The sequence below is a fragment of the Eumetopias jubatus genome, unplaced genomic scaffold (assembly GCF_037043125.1).
Source record: "Eumetopias jubatus isolate StellerSeaLion01/CBP00866 unplaced genomic scaffold, mEumJub1_p1.0 scaffold_4, whole genome shotgun sequence".
NCBI lineage: Eukaryota > Metazoa > Chordata > Mammalia > Carnivora > Otariidae > Eumetopias > Eumetopias jubatus.
Window position 1 is genome coordinate 82,834,725 of NW_028274810.1, and position 23,101 is coordinate 82,857,825.

At 53.9% G+C, this 23,101-nt stretch overlaps 2 protein-coding genes across 9 annotated transcripts; both read right to left on the bottom strand.

Moving 5' to 3' along the window:
* Nucleotides 1-86: 86 nt before the first annotated feature.
* On the bottom strand, nucleotides 87-4,961 carry CCDC28B (coiled-coil domain containing 28B). 6 transcript variants are annotated; one of them, XM_088022514.1, is made up of 6 exons: nucleotides 4,605-4,961; nucleotides 3,245-3,435; nucleotides 1,923-2,089; nucleotides 1,606-1,814; nucleotides 1,382-1,404; nucleotides 87-280 (listed from the first exon to the last, which is right to left on the bottom strand). In XM_088022514.1, exons 2-6 carry the CDS (start codon nucleotides 3,406-3,408, stop codon nucleotides 226-228), a joined length of 618 nt encoding a protein of 205 aa, XP_087878640.1. In that variant the 5' UTR covers nucleotides 3,409-3,435; nucleotides 4,605-4,961; the 3' UTR covers nucleotides 87-225. The 6 variants fall into 6 exon arrangements, with proteins under 6 accessions (XP_087878640.1, XP_027969687.1, XP_087878644.1 ...); XM_028113886.2 differs by having other exon boundaries at nucleotides 1,606-1,799; nucleotides 4,605-4,937; XM_088022518.1 differs by lacking the exon at nucleotides 4,605-4,961 and adding an exon at nucleotides 4,319-4,506 and having other exon boundaries at nucleotides 1,606-1,799.
* A 2,823-nt stretch (nucleotides 4,962-7,784) lies between these two features.
* TXLNA (taxilin alpha) lies at nucleotides 7,785-22,640 on the bottom strand. Of its 3 annotated transcripts, none has more exons than XM_028113810.2 (11): nucleotides 22,534-22,640; nucleotides 21,782-21,991; nucleotides 20,578-20,916; nucleotides 18,802-18,893; nucleotides 16,268-16,438; nucleotides 14,763-14,957; nucleotides 14,012-14,131; nucleotides 13,703-13,777; nucleotides 12,905-12,997; nucleotides 12,399-12,494; nucleotides 7,785-11,268 (listed from the first exon to the last, which is right to left on the bottom strand). In XM_028113810.2, the coding sequence occupies exons 2-11, from the start codon at nucleotides 21,957-21,959 to the stop codon at nucleotides 10,942-10,944; spliced, it is 1,686 nt and encodes a 561-aa protein (XP_027969611.1). In that variant the 5' UTR covers nucleotides 21,960-21,991; nucleotides 22,534-22,640; the 3' UTR covers nucleotides 7,785-10,941. The 3 variants fall into 3 exon arrangements, with proteins under 3 accessions (XP_027969611.1, XP_027969612.1, XP_027969613.1); XM_028113811.2 differs by having other exon boundaries at nucleotides 22,494-22,630; XM_028113812.2 differs by lacking the exon at nucleotides 21,782-21,991 and having other exon boundaries at nucleotides 22,494-22,628.
* Between the last annotated feature and the right edge of the window lie 461 nt (nucleotides 22,641-23,101).

Sequence of the window (23,101 nt, forward strand, 5' to 3'; positions counted from 1 at the left end):
CAGAGGGGTGTCTCTGCGGAGGCCGGGTTCCGGGGGCCTTCGCCGAGTGAAGGCGCAAGGAGGGAAGGAAGCAGACGGAGCCGGTGTCTCTTTTTTTCTGGTTTAATGCCATCCAGTGCCCCCCTCCCCCGTAGCACCTGGGGAGCCGCGGAATACCCGATCGAGTCCATAAAAGGTCACAGTTTGAAGGGAATGAGAGGGGCAGTCTGGGCCTGGGTCCGACACCTACACAGCTGACTGCTCCTCAGGCTCGGCGTTCTCGGCCAGGTGCAACTTCTGTCTGTGCCAGTCAAGGATTGCGATGCTTTGGACCCCAGTCTTCCCAGCCCTGTCTGTCCATCCTGCACCGGCTTAGTTTCCCCAACTGCACAAAGAGGCGGGGTCGGAGGACTCGGGTGATCCGTGGTCCAGGTTGCAGCCCACACCCGCCCTTCTTGCTATAGGTAGCTTACTCCCTTCTCTTTTGGTCTAGATCTTGCAGGTACGTGCACCCGCACTGTTTCTGGCTGAGACTAGATGGGGAGATAATCTAAATCAGTGAAAATAATTATTCAATGTTGAAAGAGTAGGAAGACATCAGACAAGCTTTGCCATGGATTGGTGTCAGCTAAAGTACTTGCAAAGATTTTCTTTCTTTTAAAGATTTCATTTTGGGGGCGCCTGGGTGGCTCAGTCAGTGAAGTGTGCGACTCTTGATTTTGGCTCAGGTCATGATCTCGGGGTTGTGAGATCGAGCCCTGCAGGGGGATTCTCTCCCTCTCCCTCTGCCTACCCCCTCTCCCTCTCTTAAAAGAAAAAAAAAGATTTTATTTTTTTTCACTAGTGTGACTTAAAAGGTTCTATTTTCATTTTTTAAAAGATTTTATTTATTTATTCGACAGCGAGAGAGGGAACACAAGCAGGGGGAGTGGGAGACGGAGAAGCAGGCTTCCCGCTGAGCAGGGAGCCCAATGGGGGGCTCGATCCCAGGACCCCGGGATCATGGCCTGAGCCGAAGGCAGCCGCTTAACGACTGAGCCACCCAGGCACCCCAAAAGGTTTTATTTTTAAGTAGTTTCTATACCCAACATGGGGATCGAATTCACAACCCTAGAGATCAAGAGTCCCAAAAGCTCTACCGACTGAGCCAGCCAGGGGCCTCACTTGCAAGGATCTTCCTAAGTGGATAAATCACATTCCCTGTAACTCTCTTTCTCCTGATATTTGGGACAATTCTGCCTGGGGGGCAGTTTGTGACTAATTCTGCTTCAGTAGGACAGAAAGGAGAGACGTTGGTTATATTGTAAATACTCCTAGAGGGTGGTGGGGAGAAAGAAACTGATTTTGTCTGTGGGAGGTGTGGACACACACACACACCAGCAGGGTCCCCTGGAAAGGATACATAGAATTACTAAGATCTTCCAGCTGTCAACAGAGAGAAAAGGAGGTTCCTGTCAGGAGAGGCACCAGGCCCAGCCCCAGATGCTCTGTAAGCTATCTTCTGGTAGGGGTTGGGGCTCCATGCACCCCCAGCTTTTCACCCAGGGGCCGGGAACAGCTTTGGGATCATGTACCTCCCCCAGCCCCCAGTGGCCCCGGGAACAGAAGCACCCAGCCCTGACCCACATTGCTGAGCAGCTGGTCCAGGTTTCGGTCAGCCATCGTCTTCTTCTGCTCCTCGGGCAGCCCCTCGGTGACCGCGTCCTCCTCCTCCTCCTCCTCCTCCTCCTCCCCGCACACGTCCAGGCTGAAGTGCAGCCGGGCCAGCTTCTCCTGCATCTCCCGCACATGCTCCAACTGCTCAAAGGAGCATTCCTTCCCTGGACAAGACCCGTCTGAGCCCCGGGAGCACCTTGGGACCCTGGCCCCAGCCATGGCCCAGAGACCGGGCCCTCGAGCCCCACCCACATACCCCTCTCAGGCAGCCCCTGGTGGGAACTCACCAAAGGCCTGCAGCCGGCCCGAGTGGAAATCATTGAGCAGGTTCAGCAGTCCCCCCTCCATCTCATAGACGTCCGTCACCTCGGTCAGAAAGGAGTGCTGCAGGGGTGTGCCTGCAGAGCCGCCCCCGCTTCCGGCCAGCGCCGGGCGGCATTTCTCCTTGCCTACCCTGGGTGGGGTGGGCATGACCATGGTCACAGGGTGGGGGCGGCCAGGTACCCGGAGGTTTTTTTATGCCCTCTGTCTCTGCGCTAATTCATCTTCCTATCTACTCCTGAACAGAAACGGATGTTTGCTCTTGCAGCCCTGCCCTGGGGCACCAGGACTGGGAAGGGAAGGGAGTGGGTGAGCAGGGGTAGGGAGAAGAGGTCAAAGGAAGTCTTTTTTCTTCAGATGACGCTCCTAGCCAGAATTGGGCCTGTAGGGGGGCTTTTGGGTTCCTGTCCGAGCCCTGCGCTCATTCCTTCCACGGCCCTGGGGGAATCGCTTGTCCTCCCTGGGGACAGTTACTCCTTATTGTCACGACAGCCATCTTAACCTCTCCCAAAATGTCTTTCTGCTCCTCTCCTCTTCAAAACCGTTTTGAATTTTCCATTGTCCCCAGGATAACACTGAAGGACCCTTCTCAGCCTGCTCCCCCTTTCCTGTTGCATTTCCTACTGTTCTTGCTCCAGCCCTGAGCTTCAGCGACACCCCACCGTGGCCATCCCCAGGCAGATCTCTCAGGCAGGTAGTGTGCAAAGCCACAGAGGGGCACAGTCACGGGAGAAAGAACACCTTGTGTTTCGTGGGAAACAAACATGGAGACATTGTATGGTAGGATACAAATCCCCAATTATTAAGAAAAATTAAGCAAAAATTCATATTGTACATCTGAGTCTCCCCTTACCATCTCCTGCTCCATGACACTTGAGGGCCACCAACCACCTGTGGTTGCTGTGGAACCACCCAGGTACTGAGAACCTCCCAGGCAATATTTTTCTTCCATACTTATGTCAGGCAAGTCCCTCAGCTTAGACATTCTCTCTCTCTGTCTCCAGTGTGCCCTACAGCCTCTCTTCCTGGCAGCATCGCTCACTCCCTGCTCTGAGGTGCATCAGCATGGTGTGAGATCCCAGTCACCCATCTAGCCTTTCCCCTGCACCTGAGGGCACAGACTGGGGCTGAGGCATCTCTGAGTTCTCTCTCAGCCCCAGGGAAGGCATTAACTGTTGCTAAGGCTAAGGCTTAAGCTAAGGCTGTCTTTACCTTCCTTCCCACAGGGCTCAGCCCAGAATTGGGGTGGGGTCCCTCCCTCCTTGCCCTGCTTTCCTTCTGTACCCACCTCTTGAACTTGGCCCGCTGCTTGGGGGACGGCAGATGAGGGAGTCCCAGGGCCAAGGAGCCGCTGTGGCTGGTGGGCACAGGGACCCTTCGTAGTGTTCCCGGGGCCTGGGCTGGCTGGGTCAGGCAGGGCTTGGGACTCCTTTTCTTCTTCTTGTCCTCCATTGGATGCCGGCTGGGCCTCAGGTCCCACTGAGATAGTGAGAGGCAAAGCCATCACTTCACCCAGCCACCCCTGAGAGCTGCACAGGAAGGGCCCTGGGACCTTCCCCCTGTCCCCTCATAACTGCCAGGGCCTCGGTCCCCTCCTCTGTCCAGGATGGGCAGGCCCAGGTGCCGGCGCCCTTCCGCTGGGGTCTTGGATGTGTATTTGAAGGACCTTCCAGGGCCTACCCAAGGCACCCCCCGCCCTCCAGCGCTGGCCTGAAAACCTGGCCGCTGCCTGGAAGGGCTGGACCAGACACTGTTGTCCCGCTGCTGCTGGGGTTTCCTGTCAGGAAGCTGGCAGAGGAAACGGAGGGGGAGGCAGTGAGGCTGTGAGCCAGCAGGAGGCCAGTGGACGGTTAGGGGTGTCTTCACCAGGTCCTCTTGTATATATTTAATCAGCTGTCCGGGCAGATGCTGACAAACTTTGTCGGCAAGGGAGGTGACCAAGGTGTGGATGGGGGAGCCTGGGAAGACCTCAGTGTCGGGCAGGCACCTCCAGAGGATGGGTGAGGGCACTCACTGTGGGATCCCCCTGCCCACTCGGACACTGGCATCCCTCCTCTTCCGCCCACCCCCAACCCGAAACATTAGGCAACTCCCAGAAGTTCTCTGGGACGGGCTCCCTGCCGCTGCGGCCAGGGTGGGGTGGGTAGTCGGGCAGCTGGCGGTCTCGGCCTCCAACAATGGCTGGCCTGTGGCTGGAACTGCTCAGCTCCGGTCCAGCTCCACCCCCTAAGCCTCAGGTCGGCCGCGGTCCTCCCGGAGGAGGCCCGGGGGCTCTTTCCAGGGGCTCTCCCAAGCTGCTCGCTCCAGGCTGCCGACTCTGGGATGGTGGCGCCACTGGGGGCATCAGCATTGAAATTGGCACCTGGCTGGCCAGCCCCAGGGGGGTGTGGTGGAGGGGAGACCGGAGCACGTCCTCCGTCTTGCGTTGAAGCAGCTTGGCCCAATTAAGGACTTGATAGAAGAATTGGAGCAGGAGCCCCTGCTCCCCAGGAATGGCTGGGGGCCATCTGGGATCTATTTCCCATGGGGAGTCTTCAAAGCCATGTGCCAAAAGGATCGCTCAGCTGGGGAGCCAGGATCCAAAATGGAGCGTCAGGCCCGAGACGTTCCGCATCCCCTCCCACACACCCTGGAAGGGGGCAACTGACCTGGAGGTGTGGCGTCGGGAGCGAGGCTTCGGGGCCGTTCCCTCCGCGATCGGCGCTCTCCTCCTGGGGAGCCGAGCGGGTGGAAGTAGAGCTGGGAGGAGGTAATTTGCATTTAAAGAGAAAGTGACCTTCTTTAGCGGTTGGGATGCATAAGATGGGAGGAGCCTACAACAGTTACTAGGCTGTCCCTCTCACTTGACTTTACCTCCCCAGCTGAGCTAAGGTGACTAACGTTGGTTGTGTGCTGGCAATCTAAAAAACTCACTTTCCCCTCAGTTTGGGGAGAAGCTATAGTCCCTTACAAAATGGTGGTGGCTTTGTCAGGAGGCCAGGGTGGGGCGATAGGGATGGGGGGCAGAAAATGTACATAAGCATGTAAGATATATATAAGCATACAAGATATATATACATAAGCCTGTAAGCAGCAGCAGCAGGAAGAAACTGCAAGAGAAGATAACCACCTATTGAGTCTGGGTCCCCTGTTAAGCACTTTACGTACATTTAATCCTCATAACAATCCTGCAGGAAGATAGTGTCATCATCCCATTTGCCAAAAGTAAACTATAGTCTTTTGAGGGTAATACTACTCACCCCACGATACCCAGACACTTCTCGCTGGTAAGCAGTGGGGGCTATATTCAGCGCCTGATGAAGTGATGGGACCAAGCCTCCTCCCTCCCCACCCCCAGGTCTAAGAGACACGTGTGGGGAGCATCAGGTCAGAGGGAAATTGGTGTGATTACCTGGCACTTGACCCCAACCCCCAGGAGGCTGACCCAGCGCTGCCGTGCTGCCTGGGAGGCCAGATCAATGGGGCAGCTATTTAAAGACCTGGCAGAGGCTCCCAGCTCAGGTCCCCAGAGAACAATCTAATGCAACAGGAGACAGGCTTATCCTTGGCCCGGTTGCCCTGCGGTCCCAAATAACTGCCCCAGGGCAATGTTCACAGCACCCCGGTCCCCTTTCCCCTCCCATGGGCAGGAGCAGCTTCCTGGGACCTGGGCCTCCGGGTAAGTTAGGGAGGGATGGGTTCTGTTTCCACAGGCACCCACGCAGGCACCTTTCCCAGGTGCTTCCAACACCAAGACTGTTTCAGAAGGGGAGACATTAATTCAGGACTTTTTCAATAACCAGAGGCTGGAGGGAGGGGTCTGCAAAGGCAGAGAGAACAAGGGGTAAGCTGCTCTCCTCCAGCTGCTAGAGGGGCACCAGGGCTCCTCCAGGAAAGTGGTGGCAGGTGCAGGAGCACCCCCTAGGGTGAAGCTATCCTCAGAGATGCTGGCATGGGAGCTTCAAGAGTTGGGGCGGCCTCCCTGGACTCCTTCCAAACATCTTTGACTGTGGCCAGCCCAGAAAACTATCAACCTGTTTGGACTCTGATCAGAAGGGGCAGAGGCTCCGAGGGGACAGTCACAGCCAGTGTGAACACATCTGCTTGTGGAGGCCTGGAGGGAAGGGCCCTTTACTTGTCTCTGCTGTTTGTTGGGCATTCACATACCATCCTTTGTGCCAGGCCAACCCAGGTTCCAGAGAGAATAGGGTGCTGGTACAGGAGCCCCAACTTTTGCACCTAGGTTGGCAGGGTGAGCAGGAATGTGTAAAAACCCAGCCCATTCTTCAGAACTGCATGATGTGGTCTTTTCAAGGAAGGTACAAAATCAAAGGAATTCACAGGTAGGCCAATACCAAAGGATACTGCCCATGGCGGACAGCCCTGAACAGCAGTGATGACAGTGTCCAGCCACCTGATTTTGGGCCTCAATTGGCCTATGCCTACATCTCTGGTCTCCTTACCTTATGCCTTCCTCATGGATCTTCTCAATGTCCTGTTTAAACACCTTCAGTGGTTTCTCCTGTCCTCTGGATCTAGCCCAGATTCCTTAACCTGTCACACAGACCCCTGGTGACCTCCTGCCACTACCCTCCTGTGCACCTGCATTTCTAGGTGAACTACTTCACTACTAAATCAAGTTGTCAGACTTTTACCTGTCCTTTGTTTGGGTCATAAGGCCCTTCCAGGTGTCCACCTCTAGCTCTTTGCTGAAGGGGACAGGGGCTTCCTTTATGGTTCCACAGCACCACCACTGTTTCTTCATCTAAAAGTTATCTTTCGGGGGGCGTCTGGGGGGCTCAGATGCTTAAGCGTCTGCCTATGATGGCTCAGGTTGTGATCTCCCGGTCCTGGGATCGAGTCCCATCTTGGCCTCCCAGCTCAGCGGGGAGTCTGCTTCTCCCTCTCCCTGTCTCTCCCCCTGCTTGTGCTCTCTCAAATAAATAAATAAAATCTTAAAAAAAAAAAAAGTTATCTTTCGGGACGCCTCGGTGGCTCATTTGGTTAAGCATCTGCCTTTGGCTCAGGTCATGGTCCCAGGGTCCTGGAATCGAGTCCCGCATCAGGCTCCCTGCTCAGCGGACAGTCTACTTCTCCCTCTGCCTGCCGCTCCCCCTGCTTGTGCGCTCTCGCTCTGACAAATAAAATCTTAAAAAAAAAAAATTAAAAAATAATAAATAAATAAAAGTATCTTTCTCCAGGGCGCCTGCTGGCTCAATCAGTAGAGCATGTGAGTGCATGATCTAGGTATGAGTTCAAGCCCCACACTGGGTGTAGAGATTTTTTTTTTTCTAAAGATTTTTCAAAGGGGCACCTGGGTGGCTCAGTCGTTAAGCGTCTGCCTTCGGCTCAGGTCATGATCCCAGGGTCCTGGGATCAAGCCCCGCATCGGGCTCCCTGCTCGGCGGGAAGCCTGCTTCTCCCTCTCCCACTCCCCCTGCTTGTGTTCCCTCTCTCGCTGTCAAATAAATAAAATCTTTAAGAAAAAAAGGTTTCTGAGAGAAAGAGAGCAAGCATAACCGACCGAGCCCCCTGGGCGCCCTACAGGGAGCACTCAAAAAAAAAGTATCTTTTCTTCATCACTATCCTGACCCTTCATGGGGCAGGGGCAACTTTTCATTGAATGAAAGAAAGCTGATGCTTCTATGTATCTGAGCATCTTGGCAAATTTGCCCCGGGCTCTGCTCAGACAGCTCAAATGAATTTGCCTGTGGTGACTTGGCAGGCAGGGGGCACTCTGGAAGATGCACGATATGGCACAGCCAAAGGCTCTGCAGCGGATCCAGACAAGTCAGCGATGGCTAGGTGGATCCAGAAGCACCAAATGACCACAAAGGTCAGGAAACAAGTAAGGCAACAGACTCTTTATTTAACGTGGTTTAAAATACATCAAAATCAAGTCCCTGGCTGTTGTGAATACCAAAAGGAGACCAAAAAAGGCTGTCAGCACAGCTTTAAAACAAATCTGGGTGGCCAGGTCGGGCCATATGGGAAGCAGTTACAGGGACAGAAGGCAGCACCCCTCCCCCAGGCAGGTGCCCGGCTGTCCCTGGGGCGGCCGCCTCTGCGCTGCTCAGGTGGGAGGCCTGGGGCAGCAGCTGGAGAATCAGCTCAGTAGGCTTTGGCCTCCCCCACAGCCACCAGGGCAGTTCCACTGGCCTCTCGGTCGGCCCTCAGCAGGGCCACTGAAATGGGAGCGGAGATAACCATCTTTACAGACAGAACATCCTCTTACAGAAAGTGCCTGAGCTCAGCCCATGGTCCAAAAACCTCATGGAAAACAAATGAAAGCTAAGTGCTGCCGATACCTCTCGGGAACCTGGTGTACATGAGGCTCTCAGCCCAGCAACGTCCGGGGCACACATTACGTCAGCAGGGCCAAGGGCTCTGGGCGGTGAGCCTCACCGGCAATGGTCCCCTGGAGGAAACGCTAGCAACCTAAGAATCCAACACAGCTCTTGGTCCTAAAACTGAGGTCATGTGCTCGGGCCCTGCCCTGGTGAGGAAGATACTGGCCTTCATCCAGATAGGCCACCTTCCCTGCATCTGGCCCGGGCTCATGGCTGGCGAGGGCGGCCCCAGGTACCTGGGCGGACTTTGGAAAGCAGAACAAGCAGAACAGCTGTAGTGATTAGTGTGATTTGGTCAATGGAGAGAAGAGGGAAAGGGACAGTGGGAGCCTTAACTGTAGCCTGGCCTGTACGCCTAGACATGGCTGGAACTGAGGGCAAAGGTTCTACTTGCCCAGGGCCTGGATTTTGGATGCAGGAAGCCTGGCTGGGGCCACCTTGCTCACTGCAGCCCCACGGTAACTACACTGGCTCTCTAGGGGCGGCTATGCCGTGGTCCCCCACACCACCACCCTGGGCTCCCACAGTCGTCCCCCTCAACCCCATGGGCTCTACGAGGTAGCTGAAGCAAGCAAGGCAATCGTGTGGGCTACTGCAGGCCTCCTGCTCTTGAAACCGGGCAGGCAGAAGCTTGCCTCTTCCCTGCGCTTCCAGAGTGCAGCACAGCCTGTACGTGGTTGGCAGTTTGTGTGTGTCTCAGCCTGACACAAGGCCGGGGCGGGGGGGGGGGGAGGGGGGAAGAAGGCCTTATTGGGGAAGGACACGGCAGATCCAGGGACCATTCCAGATATAGCCATTTCAGAGGGCAAGATCTTAGGGAAACACTTGTTCACAGGAGAGCAGGAGCTCAGCCAGGGATGGCAAATAGGTCTCAACACTCCTCCTGGCTGCCAGGGGGGTCCTGAGAGCAGGCTACAGCAGGGATTAGCGGGAAACACTCCGAGGCCAAGCACTGCTTCCTGCCATGGGGGCAGAGGAAAAACGGTGTGCCGTTCCCGTGCCATCTCTGGTCTAAGTCGTTAACATGTTTCACGCGCACTTAGCACCCTTCATGAACCTGTTTATGTGAGGGACTGAAGTGAAAGGCATGGAGAGCAGGCTGGTTGTTGAAGATGAACAGACCTGCAGGATAATGAACTAGCTTCAAGGAAATCCAGCAAGAAACCAAAGCTCCACCATCCTGTGCCTGTAGGTCCACAGCTCCCTCAGCTACACTGCAGCCGAGGCCTGGCTAGAGGCGGGTGTAGGACCTCAAGCCCACCAGAGCCCAGCTTCCCAACCCGTGCCTCATTCAGTTGTTCCAGAAAATTGCTCTGTACAGACTGATGAATATGCAACTGGCAAAACTTTCAGTCTAGAGCAGCAAGTACTGGGGGAGTGTGGGGGCACCAGACCCAAGTATCTGCAGCCGTCCTGCGGATTTCTGAGGCTCATCAACTGTCAAGTCTCACTCTGTCCCTCAGCTGTCAGACAAAGAGCTGGGGGCTTCCACACAGGAACTGAGATATCAAGGACATACTTCAGCTTATTCTTTAGGCAATGGGGCCAGGGCAAATCTCAAGGATTGCACATTAACGGTGGGGTTAGAAGCAGAAACAGACTCCTAAAAGCCAAGGGGACAGTTGGGCACGGGGCCCAGCAACTGCCACATGGAGACAGCGGTGATGGGCATCAGCAGTGGCCTCCCAGGACTGAAACACATAGGCAAGCTTGTGGCAAAACCATCAGATGCCCTTCTCTTCCTCCTAACCGCAATCTGATTTCACCGACAGGAAAGCTCAGCACCAACATGGCAAAGATACCAGGTGGGGTGTTGAGGGTGGGGGGCACTGGAGGCCAACTGCGCCAGCACCCCTCCTTCTTCCTCAGATCAATACACACACTGTCATGTGCAAAACAAAAACAAAAAACAGAAACCTTCAGAAAGCATCCTTTGGGTGATGTCTTGTCAATCATTTGTGCAGGCTAGAGAGGCACCTGTGAATGATAAGGCTACTGAAAAGCATCGCCGGCCTGGTCCTGGCATCACCTGAGGGCTCCCTAACCGTGTACCAGCCCACAGCAACTTTCTCCAGGTCCCCCGTCCAAAGCAGGACAGCAGCTGGATCCCCAGCTCTGCAGGCCCTGCCCAGGGACCCCCTTCTCCAGGTTAAGAGAAGCAAAGGAGCTTCCAGGGGAGCTAGGAAAGCCAGAGCTGCCCAAGCCCTGCTAACGAGGGAAACACAGTCAAGGCCTGAGTGTGTCATTTGTCACAAGCCCTGAAGGGCAGGAAGGGGGGGGGATCTGAGCCTCAAGTCAGACAGGGGAATGCTCAAGTCACTTGTCCTGCCAGCTCACTGTGACAGCAGTTACAGATGGCAGCTCCTCTTTAAGACTCTTCAGCTCACAGAAGAGCCAGTGACTTCACCCGTGCACACCCCCACCTCCAGTGCAAGCCCATGTTCCACTTAGATATAGAAATGTAGGAGGCCTTGCACATATGCCATACGTATGGAAAACTGACCCACAAAATCCAAAACTGCAAAGTGTCAGATGTCAGCCAGGTCGGAGCACCCTGGGCCTCAGCACTGGACTGCCTAGCGGTGGGAGCCTTGCCTGGGCCAGGCCTGGCTGGGCTGCTTGCTCCGTTCCCAGCACGCCCCCCGTGCCAGGTTCCCTAGGCGGTGGTGGAGGTGGACTCCTGGGGCCCTGCTTGGCCGGGCATTTCTGTGCTCGCTGCTCCAGGGCAGCAAAGAGCTTCTGTGACCCTCGGGGAGCTTGGTGACTGGGCCCCAGGACCCTCACAACCCTGATCCCTGGAGGCGGTTGCAGCCTCTGGTCTTCGCTCAGGGCCGCCATCAGGGAGGGAGCCCTGGCCACCAGCACTCAGGTCCTGTACCCTTTTGTTCAGGTCGTTGCGCTCTGTCTGCAGCGCCCGGCACAGCTTCTCCAGCCGCTGGATTTTCACCTGTAGGCCCTCCAGCTCTTTGTCCCGGAGTGTTTTCTAGGGAGAGAAATGGGGCCTCAGTGCCACACCATCAAGCCCCCACCCCACAGAGTCACATGGTAGAAAACATTCACACTTGAATGATACTGGGAGCAGACCAGAGCCAAGAGCTGGTCCCTTCCTAGTGAAACAGCCCTGGTGTGTGCCAAGACATGGCTGCTGGTAGGGGGGCAGTGTGGCACCGAGAAGGGGCGTGGCTTGAAGACAATTTATTTCTCCATTTATCTGCCAGATAACACAAAGTAGGACCTTTTCCTTATCTGTTAAAATGGCCTACTGGGGTGCCTGGATGGCTCAATCGGTTAAGCGTCCGACTCTTGATTTCGGCTCAGGTCATGATCTCAGGGTCGCAAGATGGAGCCCCACATCAGGTTCTGTGCTCAGCAAGGAGCCTGCCTGAGATTCTCTCCTCTCCCCAACCCTATGCCTCTCCCCTCTGCTCACACATGCACCTGCACACACGCTTTCTCTCAAATAAATATATTTTTTAAGGTTTTATTTATTTGAGAGTGCATGCACATGTACACAAGGGCGGGGAGGGGCTGAGGGGCAGAGAGACAAGCTGACTCCCCACTGAATGGGGAGCTCAACTTGGGGCGATCCCAGAACCCTGAGATCATGACCTAAGCCAAAGTCAGATGTCAGATGCTTTACCAACTGAGCCACCTAGGTGCCCCTAGATAGATAAATCTTTAAAAAAAAAAAAAAAAAAAAGGCTAACATCAACCTCAAAGATCTTGAGAAGGTTCAATGAACTGCCATTACCTAAAACATTTAGGAAGGTCTAGTATATAGTAGCTACTCTAGCAATTAGTTCCTCTCTTCTCCATCTCAAACCATGAAATCAAATTAGCTGAGCTACTCTGCATATGAACTGTGTGCACCATTGATACTCCTTGGTTTTCCGGTTCCTGTATTTCTTTCTTCCATCTGTTCTCTTTGCTTCTACTGCAGACCTACCACTGGGCTCACCATTTCCCAGTTGGCAGTGCCTTTGGACAGACAGACACGTAAGTCCCAGTGCCATCTCAGGCCACCTGCATGACTTACTGGTAGGATGCAGAGGAAAGGGCCCAACACTCAAAAACTGCCCTCCCCCCTCCAGCTGCAGAGCACACGCAGCCCACCTCCTCAGCCATCTCAAGCAGGGCCTTGTTGCTGCTTTCCCACCGGGACCGGTACATGGTGGTTTCTTTCTCCAGCTTCTTGATCTTCTTGGTCATCTGGGTTATAGGACAGAAAGAAGGAAATTGTCAGGGGGCGAGACCATCTGTGCATCTATCATCTGTGCATCTGTGTCTCCAAGGTGGGGAACAGTCCCAAGAGGGCAAGGTATTACGGGTGCAGTCAGTGCCTTTGGTGCCACCTTGGGACATCTCAAGGTAAATGCCGCCGCCACCACCACCAAGGAATGACAAGGCTGCCCCTTCTCTAGGACAACCTGGAGGACGCACGTATCAGTGATGCTTCCTCGAGAGGTGGGCAAAGGCTCGGATCTCTCCTTACAGCCCACCCTTGGTATCAATCACACTGTTACTGTAAACAGCTCCCCAGGAGGCACCCCAGGGGCTGGGGCTTCTGGAAGACAGGCCCAGTGTGCCCCTGCAGCCACACCCAGCCTGGACACTGTTACCTTCTCCATCTCCTGTTTGAATGTGGTGAACACCTCACTGCTTTTGGAAAGAGTGTTCTGGAATTCCTCAAACTTCTCTGTGTATAGGGCCAGCTGGGTGAGAAAGAAGCCGAGATAAGATTAGGCTTCTCTGGAGGGCACTTCTGGTTAACACAGACCCAACCTTGGACCTCGGACCCAACAATTCTATTGAGATACCATTTTTTTCTTTTTTTAAACGATTTTACTTATTTGACAGAGCGAGAGAGCATAGGCAGGGGGAGCGGTGGAGGGAGAGGGAGAAGCATGCTCCCCACTGATCAGGGAGTCAGACTTGGGGCTCGATCCCAGCACCTTGGGATCACAACCTGAGCTGAAGGCAGACACTTAACCGACTGAGCCACTCAGGCACTTGAGATACCATTTTTCTTTAAAACAAAACAAAAACTATGTATTTAGAAGGACAGAATCCAAAATGTCAAGCCTAGAAAACAGGATTTGGGGTGACATATTTTGCCTCTATGTATGTTTTCAAACTTTTCTTCTGAAATTAAGTACAATTAATGTAATTAAAAACAACCGCTCCGTCCCTGCCTCCTCAAAAGCAGCACACTTCCAACTAGGAACGAAGTCCTTCAAGCTCACCTAGCCACCTGGTCACCACCACAGGTGCTGGGCGGGTCCAGAGAGAACAAAGGCTCAGCAAGGTCACACAGCAGTCAAGGTGGTCCTAGAACGAGGGTCTCATTTCCCTCCCCCAGGATGGGGCCCAGTGAGGGGACCTCAAGAGGCACAGGATCAGGACCCACTCTGTCTCACCTGCTGCTTCAGGTGGGTCTCCTGCTGCTTCATCAGCTCGCACATCCTCTGGGACTCCACTGCCTCTTTGAGGAGCTATTTCCAAGACAGGACCCCAGATCCTATCAGAAGCCCCTAGGGGCTGTTTGGTCTTTTTTAGCCATATGCCCCAGGACCCACTGAAGCTTCCTGCTCTCTGACTGCTGTCTGAGGAAGCAACGTCCTGGTCTGGCCAGGCGGCAACCTCTCCCTGACAAAACTGACTATGCGCTGAGCCAGAACCCAACCTGCCTCCTCCCAGACTCCCCACCCTCAGGGCCCAAGCCTCACAAAATCCTTCTCCCGCTGGTGCCTCTCCTCTGCCTCTTTCAGCATCTCTTGGGCCTGCTGGAGCTTGGCATCCACCAGCTGCTGCTGCAGGTCCTTGTGTTTGAAGACTTTGTCGATATGCTGCAGGAAAGCATGGTGGGAGGGCCACCTGTCAGCAGCTCCCTTTCTCAGGGAGGCCTGGCGGCTACAGAGACGTTCCATCTGCAGAGACCACGGTCCCCTGCCCAGCCTCCCATCTCACTCTGACACGCTGGACTCCTCATGTTCCACAGCACTTGGGCCCCTCGTCCCTGGGAGGTCTACTTCCCAATCTCACCTTGTTTCTCTCCAGTCAGTCCTGGGTGGGCAGAGGGATGAAATCAGCTCCCAGGAAGTCAAGTAATAAATACATTCAAACCTCCGGCCCCAGATCACTCCGCTGGGCTAACAACCCTCACTTTTGTAGCCCGACTCCCTTGTAAATGGGAAGAAAGGACAAAAACGACACCTCCACCAACACAACAGCTTAGCTCCGTTGGCAAAGATCTGCCCCATCTATAGACCCAGACTAGATGTGCGAATTCCAAGGCACTCCTAACTGCCGGAGGGGCCCTGGGGGCCGGGAGCAGGTGAGACAGCAAGAGGCGGTGGACTCAGTGTGGCTTCAAAGATCAAAGCAGCTGAGGAAAGGCACGTGGGGACGTCACCTACGTTCCTAATAGGAAAGGAAAGATGGCCTGGAGGTGGGTGGTGGCTGTGTAGGACTCCTTACCTCCTCCCGGAGCTCGTACTGCTCGATCAGCTTCTTGAGCCTCTCTGCCAGCTCCATGTTCTCCTGGCGCAGCTTGGAGTTACGCTCATTGTGCTGTTCCATCTGCAGCTGAATGTCGTTCAGCGTCACCTGGAAGTGTGAGGTCACCTCCTTGCGTTTCTCCTCTTCCTCCCGGGCCCGCTGCACACCTTCTTCCTGGGCAAAGAAGTCAGCGCCAGCTCCATCAGCCACAGCTCCCCAGCCAGCCATGGTCTGTACTGACAACCCTCTCTGCTCTCAGAGTGAGGAGCAGCCAGGTTCCAAGATGTCCTGCGATGGGGCTCCCAATGGACCCCTCTATCGTGACAGCAAGGGAGAAGTTCTCTCCCTAGAATGATGCAGGCATTCTAGAGGAACCTGGATCTCCCAAAGCCCATTCTTCCAGACCTCAGGTTAAGGAGACTTGCTTCTGCACTTTCATTTCTCACCTCTCACCCCCACTCCTGACAGTAGTACCCAGGGCTGGCAAGATTGTGCAGAATTAGGCATGCACACACTATTGGTGGGAAGGCAATCTGGCAAAATCTATTAAAATTTACAATGTGCACAATCTTTGACCCAAACATTTCACTTCTGAGGTTTATCTTGTGGATAAATTGTATACAATGAGCCACGGATATATACATAACTAGAACTTCCACTGTAGCTCTATGTATGTAGTAGTGTAAACTTAGAACGCAATTCCTTAACTGGGGCACTGATAAAATACCGTATATGCATACAACAATGCTGTCAAACAGAATGAGACAGCCCTAAATAAACTGAGAAAAGAGAGCTACGCACTCACTCTGGGAAGCGAGAAGACCGAAGGGGATGTGAAACGATACACGTACGACCGCTCCGTTTATACAGAACCCCACGCGGGAGCACGTACAGACGCAGGCAAGTCTGCAGGCTGTACTTGAACTCGTGTTTAAGTAGGTGGACTTCCCAGTGGTTTCTGATGGACACTGGGGCTGAGGAGGGTGGGCAACTGTCACTTTTAATCTGCTAGACTTTCGTCACCTCTGAATCTCTCATACCAAGTTTAAAGTTGAAATGCTGTCAAACTAAAAATGAGCAAAATACATTGCAAAATACCATATATTTGCTGATCCAAATTTGTAAGAAATAGACAAAGGATCCAGAGGTCATAGCAGTGACTGGGCTTTAACCAGACTGACCCCACCCCCGGAGAAGCGGGACGAAAAGTCCCAGTATTCCAGACCGACCAAGGCTGGGAGAGGAGCTGCCTGCCAGCAAACTGGACAATACGGAAGGCCTGCCTCCCGGGCTCCCTCAGCACCTCAGCCTTCATTTACCGGACACGAGTATGGGTCAAGGGGTTCTAAGAAGCTGCCGCTAAGGTAGGGGCGTTACCGGGGACACCAATGTCTCTGGGGAAAGCCCGTGCTACTTTTTAAGGGGGAAAGCCCACCGAAGAAGAGTGGAAGTCAAGGGAAGCCGAGTCTCAGGGGCCGGCCCACCTTGAGTGAGCGGTTGTGACGCTGGAGCTCACGGCACAGGCTCTCCAGCTTGCTGCGGGCCAGGACGGCCTTGCTGTGCTCCCCACGCAGGTGGTCCTTCTCCTGCAGCAGCTGGCTCTGCTTCTTCTGCAGCAGCTTCATCTGCTTCTGGGAGTTCCGGTGCTCCTCCAGCTGAGGACAGGCAAGGCAAGGAAGTGCCATGTGGGGCTCTTCCCCGGGGACCCCGGCCCTCTCCCGACTCCAGTTAACGGTTCCAGCTGGACACCGTGCAGGTGATTCGCATCTCTCCGACAACCCGGAGGGCCCCGTGGCAGGGATACAGAAACGGGCCCTCGGGAAAAGCAGGGCTGCAGAGGTTGCAGACCCCAGCTTCTCCCTGCTCTGACCAGAGACAAAGTTCTCAAGACTCTCACCTCTTGGGACACTCATGCCCTCCGATGAGACCCCCACCACCCCTTCTTGTACTCAACAGACCCCCGTCATTCCCTCTCACTGCTCCGAGACTCTGCACCATTTCTCTCCTCAGTGTGATTGCTGTTATCATTTTGGCCTTTTCATTATGGACAGATCTTAACCTCCTCCTCAGACCCTGTCCTCCCCCCCAGATCAGCTACCCTCCTGTGAGCCCATTCAACGCGGATACAGTGTGACTCAATTATGTAATGACAACCCTTCCAGTGGCCACATTAATATTTATTTAATCTAGTATCTATTATTATAATATTCAACCTGCAACCAATGTAAAAAATTTGCGTACTTTATTCTTCCCCTTTCCTCAGATGTTTGAAATCCAATGTGTATCTTACGCTCGCAGCACACTCAAATCCAGACTTAGCCACATTTCAATTAGCTCGCGGTTCCTGTCCTGGACAGTGAGATCCAGGCTTTGTCGTTACCCAGAAGCACATGCACCTCCCTTATCTCATCCCAGGGCAGGACCACTATCACCTATCGTTCTAGTTCCTTCCCAATGCCTTTGGTCCCAGGAAGTCTACCATAGTGGACCTCCAACCCAATGACCCAATCGTCCTCCAACTTTCCTTGAACTCTCCTTTAAATAATCACTGACCTTCTTACCTGTCCTTGATTTCTTATACCCTCAACTCTCTTGCCCCTTTGTCGTAGCAGAACTCCAACCCCGATACACCAGCCTTCTGATTCCTCTACACCGCACTGAAGCAGCCTTGCCTGAAGAATCTCACTTTAAGTTCGCGACCACCCCTTTGGGGCAGAGCCTTGTCCGCCACGCGGCCCGACGATATTCCTTACGTCAGTCCACAGAAGTGTTTCGTCGACCTCCTTTTTCAACTCTCCTCCGCCCCAGCAACAACTAGCTTTCTCATCTCGCTGAGAATGGAAGCAACCAGAGGCACAGGGGCAGAAGCTCCACCTCTGCCCACCCACCTCCAGCTGCCTTCTCCTCCAGTCACCAGGACCCAGCCACGCTTCCTACCACAGCCCGCCCTCCCGCTCTGGCCCTCCCCTCCTCGTCTACTTGAGAACATCACTCTAGTGACTCAGCTACTCCTCCCTTCAACAGTCCTTCCCTGGCTCGCTCTGAAGGGGTGGTATCTTTTTCATATCCTGTCCTTTATTTAATCGTTATAATCACCCCACCAGGCAGGTGTGATTTTCCCAATTTTACAAATGAGAAAAATTCCCTATAGGAGAATTCCAGCTAATAAATGTGAATAAAGTGAAAGAAGTTAAAAATAAGTAGTCAGGAAATGACCCCGGATGAACCCATTCATTCAAATTCTGATGGCAACCTAACAAGGGAGAAACCTGGGTGGCCCCACCTGAACCCGGCGGGCAAGCTTCCATCACTAAAAGTGGGAGGAGCACACTGTGTTTCTCTACAGAGTACCACTTATGAAGAGCTCTTATCAAAAGTGTTGAACTTGGATTGGATCAAGCTTCTAGAGCTAATTTCCACTTTATCTACAGGAACTAAGGAGATAAAGGAACAAATTAATTGCCACCACAAAGCGAGAAAGTGAGGCACCCTACAGGACAACCGATCTGCAATATGTCAATGTCATGAGAAAAAGGTTGGCAGTAAGATGAAGCCTGTTTTGGAGTAAAAGGAAAAACAGTTTTAAGGACCCAATGCATTAAATGGACCTCCTCTAGACCCTGATTTGATCAAATGGACATTTTAAACAAACAGGGAAAGATTCGGATTAGAGAATATCACATGACCAGCGCTAATTCTAAGTGTGAGGACGGCGCTGTGCATTTCCACATTTTGGGAAGACGCACACTGAGGCACACAGGTGTGAGATGATGTGCTATCTGGGACTGGGGCCAGAAGCCAGGGTTCTACCACTGGAACGTGAAGGGTCTCCTCTCACAGTCGGCCTGGAAGAGGCCAGCTGGGACTTGACTCCCCACTAACAGATGTGGAAAAGACTCAAGAGAGAGGCTGAACAGGAATTAAGCTACCCACTTGCCCCTGCACCCTCAACCCCATGCCAGGTGGCCTGCTGACTTTCCGAGACAGGGCGGGTGCAAGGAGAAGGGGGAGAACTGACCAGTTCGGCATACTTCTTGCACAGAGCTGCGAGCTTCTCCTCTGGGGTGCTCAGCGTGTTCAGTGTCTGCATCAGCAACGTGATCTCCTTCCCTGCAAAGCACAGGGAGCGAAAGCATGGACCCCTTTCTCTGGGGCTCTCCCCAGGCCCCCGCTTACACTCTTAGGCCTCGAGGCAGCCCTCCACCATTATACTTTATATTGTTTGTTGAACTGGCTGCCATCCCGTCAGACCGTGTGCTTCATGAGGGTGGCCGCTAACTCACTTCTGCCTATTCCTGTCACCCCAGTGCTGACTGGTACTGTCCCTAGTGCCCATCTCAGAGGACGTGCTCAACAACCGCTTGACAGACAAATGACTGAGGCTATGTGGAGACTCCGTGGTGAACACTGGGGGTGGGAGAAAAAAACTTGCCTGCTCTACCAGCAGGAGGGAAAAAGACATCCCACTGGCCAAGTGCTACTTGTCGACGCAGGGAAGGCCCTTCTGAAAAAGGATGGATGCAAAAAAGGAATAGGTCTCTCCTTGGGAACGACTAAAACTCTTGTCAACAGAGGCAGCCAAACAGTGAACTTTATTTGTTCCCTCCCAAACAGTGAACTTTAAAAAGAATGCATCTTCCAATATTTGATCCCAAGATTAAGGAACAACAAAAACAAAAAACCATCTTTCAATTAGGATGACAGGCAGAAAATGCGGAAGTAAGGACTAAGACATGGGTATATCACTTACCTTTGATTCTTTAACACTCACACTACCTGCTCCCCCAAAACTTTCTCTCACTGTCTGTGCCTGAGTCAAGGGCTCTTCCTTCTGTCTCCCTGGAGGGCTGCTGTGCACAGCACAGCACCCAGCTCCTGAAGTGTAACCCCAAGAGGCCCAAAAGATCAGTGTGGAGACTGCAAGCATTGGCACACAGGCCAGATCCAACCCACACGTGGGTTTTGTTTGCCTCCTAGCATATTAGTTGCCAATTGTTAAAAATCCAGAGAGATTTCAAGTAACTCTGCATAAAAGGGGAAAAAAAAAAAAAAAGAAAAGAAAAGGCTGGCTACACTTAGCTTGTAGTGTTACATGCTGTCAGCATGCTGGGACCAGAGGGCAATCACCCCTTTGGATGAAATAGGCAACATATTGTCCTCATAGGATCCCCTGTCTAACTTGGCTTCTTTTCCTTTTTCTTTTTTTTGAAGATTTTATTTATTTGACAGAGAGAGACACAGCGAGAGAGGACACAAGCAGGGGGAGTGGGAGAGGGAGAAGCAGGCTTCCCGCAGAGCAGGGAGCCCGATGCAGGGCTCGATCCCAAGACCCTGGGATTCTGACCTGAGCTGAAGGCAGACGCTTAACGACTGAGCCACCCAGGCGCCCCTAACTTGGCTTATTTTTCAGCCCTGGTCTAGTCCAAATCTTACTGTAGACAAGCGAAAACTAAGCACCAGAAAGGAAAAGGTCTTGCCCAAGTTCACAGAGCAGGTTAGAAATAGTGCTGGCTGACACAAGAGCCCACACAGGCCTCCTGCTCTCCATTTTCTCAAAGATGGAGCAGGGTAGATTTTGGTTTTCATCTACTCCCAAGGCCAGAAGCCCCTGTGCAGTGAACAACCTACATGCCTCTGTTCTATGGCCCGCAAGCCTGGCTTGGATCAAACTAATGTGACTTGCTGCTCTGGAAAGTAGTTTCCTCTGAATCCTGGCAGAGCAGGTTAGCCCAAGGAATGTCAGGTCCAAACTCCCCCGCCTCACCAGCCTCGCCAGTAGCTGCCCTCTGCTCACCCAGACCCTTGGCTTTCTTCTTCTCCTGGGGCCTTCGGTGATCTCGGTCTCCGACCTCGTCACTTGCCCGGATCTCATCTGTGCCCGGCTCCCCCTTGGAGGTCTCCTTCTCACCATTGACTACCGGGGTCTCTGGCTCAGGCTCCCCATTCCGCGAAGCATAGGTCCGGGGCTTGTCTGCATCTTCGGGTTCAGCAGGCTCACCCTGTGCCCCATCCTCACCTGGGCCCCCCTGATTGTTGTCCACACAGTATGTACTCAGGATGTCTTCCAACTGGCGGCTCAGCTCCTCAGAGACATCACGGAGGGCCCCAGACTGAGCAGTTTTGGCTTGTGCTCCTACAGCAGGGCAGGATGAGGGGCAGAATGAGAAACAAGATGGTTATTCCACTGGCTGGGATTTTTCAGGCCCAAACTTACTGGTTTGGGTTAAACGTTGCCTACCTTCTTTAAGCCTCAGTTTATTCACCTATAAAATGATATAATTATTTCCCATTACTGCCCACCATGTCTGTTGTGAGTGTGAAAGAAATCAAGGAAATAAAGCAACCAGCACATAGAGATGGCATGTACCTGAAGCTCAACATCTAGTCCATCCCCCTTCTCCTCCCCACAAAAATTATTTCTGGCTATTAAAGTTCCAGGGGTGCCTGGGTGGCTCAGTTGGTTAAGCGGCTGCCTTCGGCTTAGGTCATGATCCCAGGGTCCTGGGATCGAGTCCTGCTCAGCGGGGAGCCTGCTTCTCCCTCTCCCTGCCTCTCTGCCTACTTGTGCTATCTGTCAAACAAATAAATAAAATCTTAAAAAAAAAAAAGTTCCAGAAAGGCCTCCAATATGAAGAGCAGTAACCCACTGGTGAGTGTGTGTGTGTGTGTGTGTGTGTGTGTGTGTGTGTGTGTGTGTGTAGTATTTATAACCTGGGCTGGCTGGTTGAATGTTTCATTTGATTGCCACCTGATTTAACCCTGTCAAAGCCTTCTCTCAAGACTTCTGTTCCCGTGCTTAGAGTGGGAGGCTATATCAACGTCCCCCCAACCTCGGGAAATGGGGATCTGGGGGTGACACAGACTCAGCGCGGTCGCCCTCTCATTCTACATTTCCTCCTTCCTGGGTAAACAGCGGCAGAGGCCTCCAACTCCAGAAGCTACCCTGGCGCACCACAAACTCCTCCCCCTGCCCGCTGGAAAGCAGAGCTGGCACACACCCTCAGTCTTCCCCGGAGCCTGGCTGGAGGAACCTTCGGCTTCTGTCGCAGGAGCCGGCTGGCTGGGCCGCCCCTGGGTTCCCTCTGGTCCTGCTTCCGCTTGCCCTGGGTTGGTTTTTGGGTTGGAAGTGTTGCCCGACTGCTTAGCAGCCCCATTCTTTTTGTCTTGGTTCTTCATTGTGGTTTGCAATGCTAGGCTGGGAGCAGATCCTATAGAAACAAGCACACTCGCTATTTTCCAGACTTCGAAATTCTTCACAGCTTGGAGCCGAAATCCCAATACCGGGTGCACAAAGCTTCTTAGCACACACTGGCTGGCTTTCACCGGAGGGAGCCAACGGTTCTGTCTCAGGCCGGTCAGGGAAGCACGGCGCGCCCAGGCAGGTTGTCGGGGCGCCGCTCCAGAAGTAGGGCAGGCGAGGCCTCCTTTTTCTCGAAGCCGCTTCCCGGCACTACACGGCCCCCTCACCACAGGCAGAGCGCGGGATAGGCTCAGGGCCGGAGACTGACGTGGCGGGACGCTCGATTCCCATCCCTCCCCCGGCCCCCCAGGCCCCACGTGGGTCCCCCCCGCGCGCGCAGCCACCCACGCCCCGCGCGCCCCGCCCGCCCGCGCATGCGCACAGGCCCCAACCCGGTCCCCCCGGCCCGCGCCCTTGCGCGGAATCGGCATGATTTCCCCCAGTGGCCGAGAGCGTTCAGGCCCACAGACCTTCTGGTCGCCTAGTCCGCCCAGCCTCCGCGACACACACCTCACAGCCGACCTCCCGACAGCTTCGCCCGCTCTGGCCTCGCACCGGAAACCCTGGGTAACCGCTGCCGGCCGAGCCGCCTGCTCCTGCCGCAGCCAATCAATAGCCGGAGCTCTCGCGGGGCTTGCTGGGAAAGATGAAGCGAAGGCGGCCTCTGAGGCGGGTGAGTTGGGAAAGCGGGGGAGGGAAAGGACTACACCTCCCGCCATGCACCGGGGCTGACCCCCCCCCCCTCCCCCCCGCAACTCCCAAGGTGCAGTAGAAAGGACTTTAGTTCTGGGAGCCGGATGCCCAGGAGGTCTGAAAGGAGCTAGTCGTTCTGCACAAATACTCGAGTCCATCTCGTTCCTATCGTGAAGTTATAATTCAGGTCCAAAGCCCTGCGACTGGCTATTCTTTACTGCACACCCCCACCGGCCCTTACCGTCTGCTGTGAACATCTATGACTAGGAACTCTGAGGACAAGGGATAGAATATTGGGCTGGGAATCGGACCTATATTCCAGTCCTAACCTCATCGCTAATCTGTGTGACCGGGCATTCTTTTCTCTCCCAGGGCCTCATTTTCC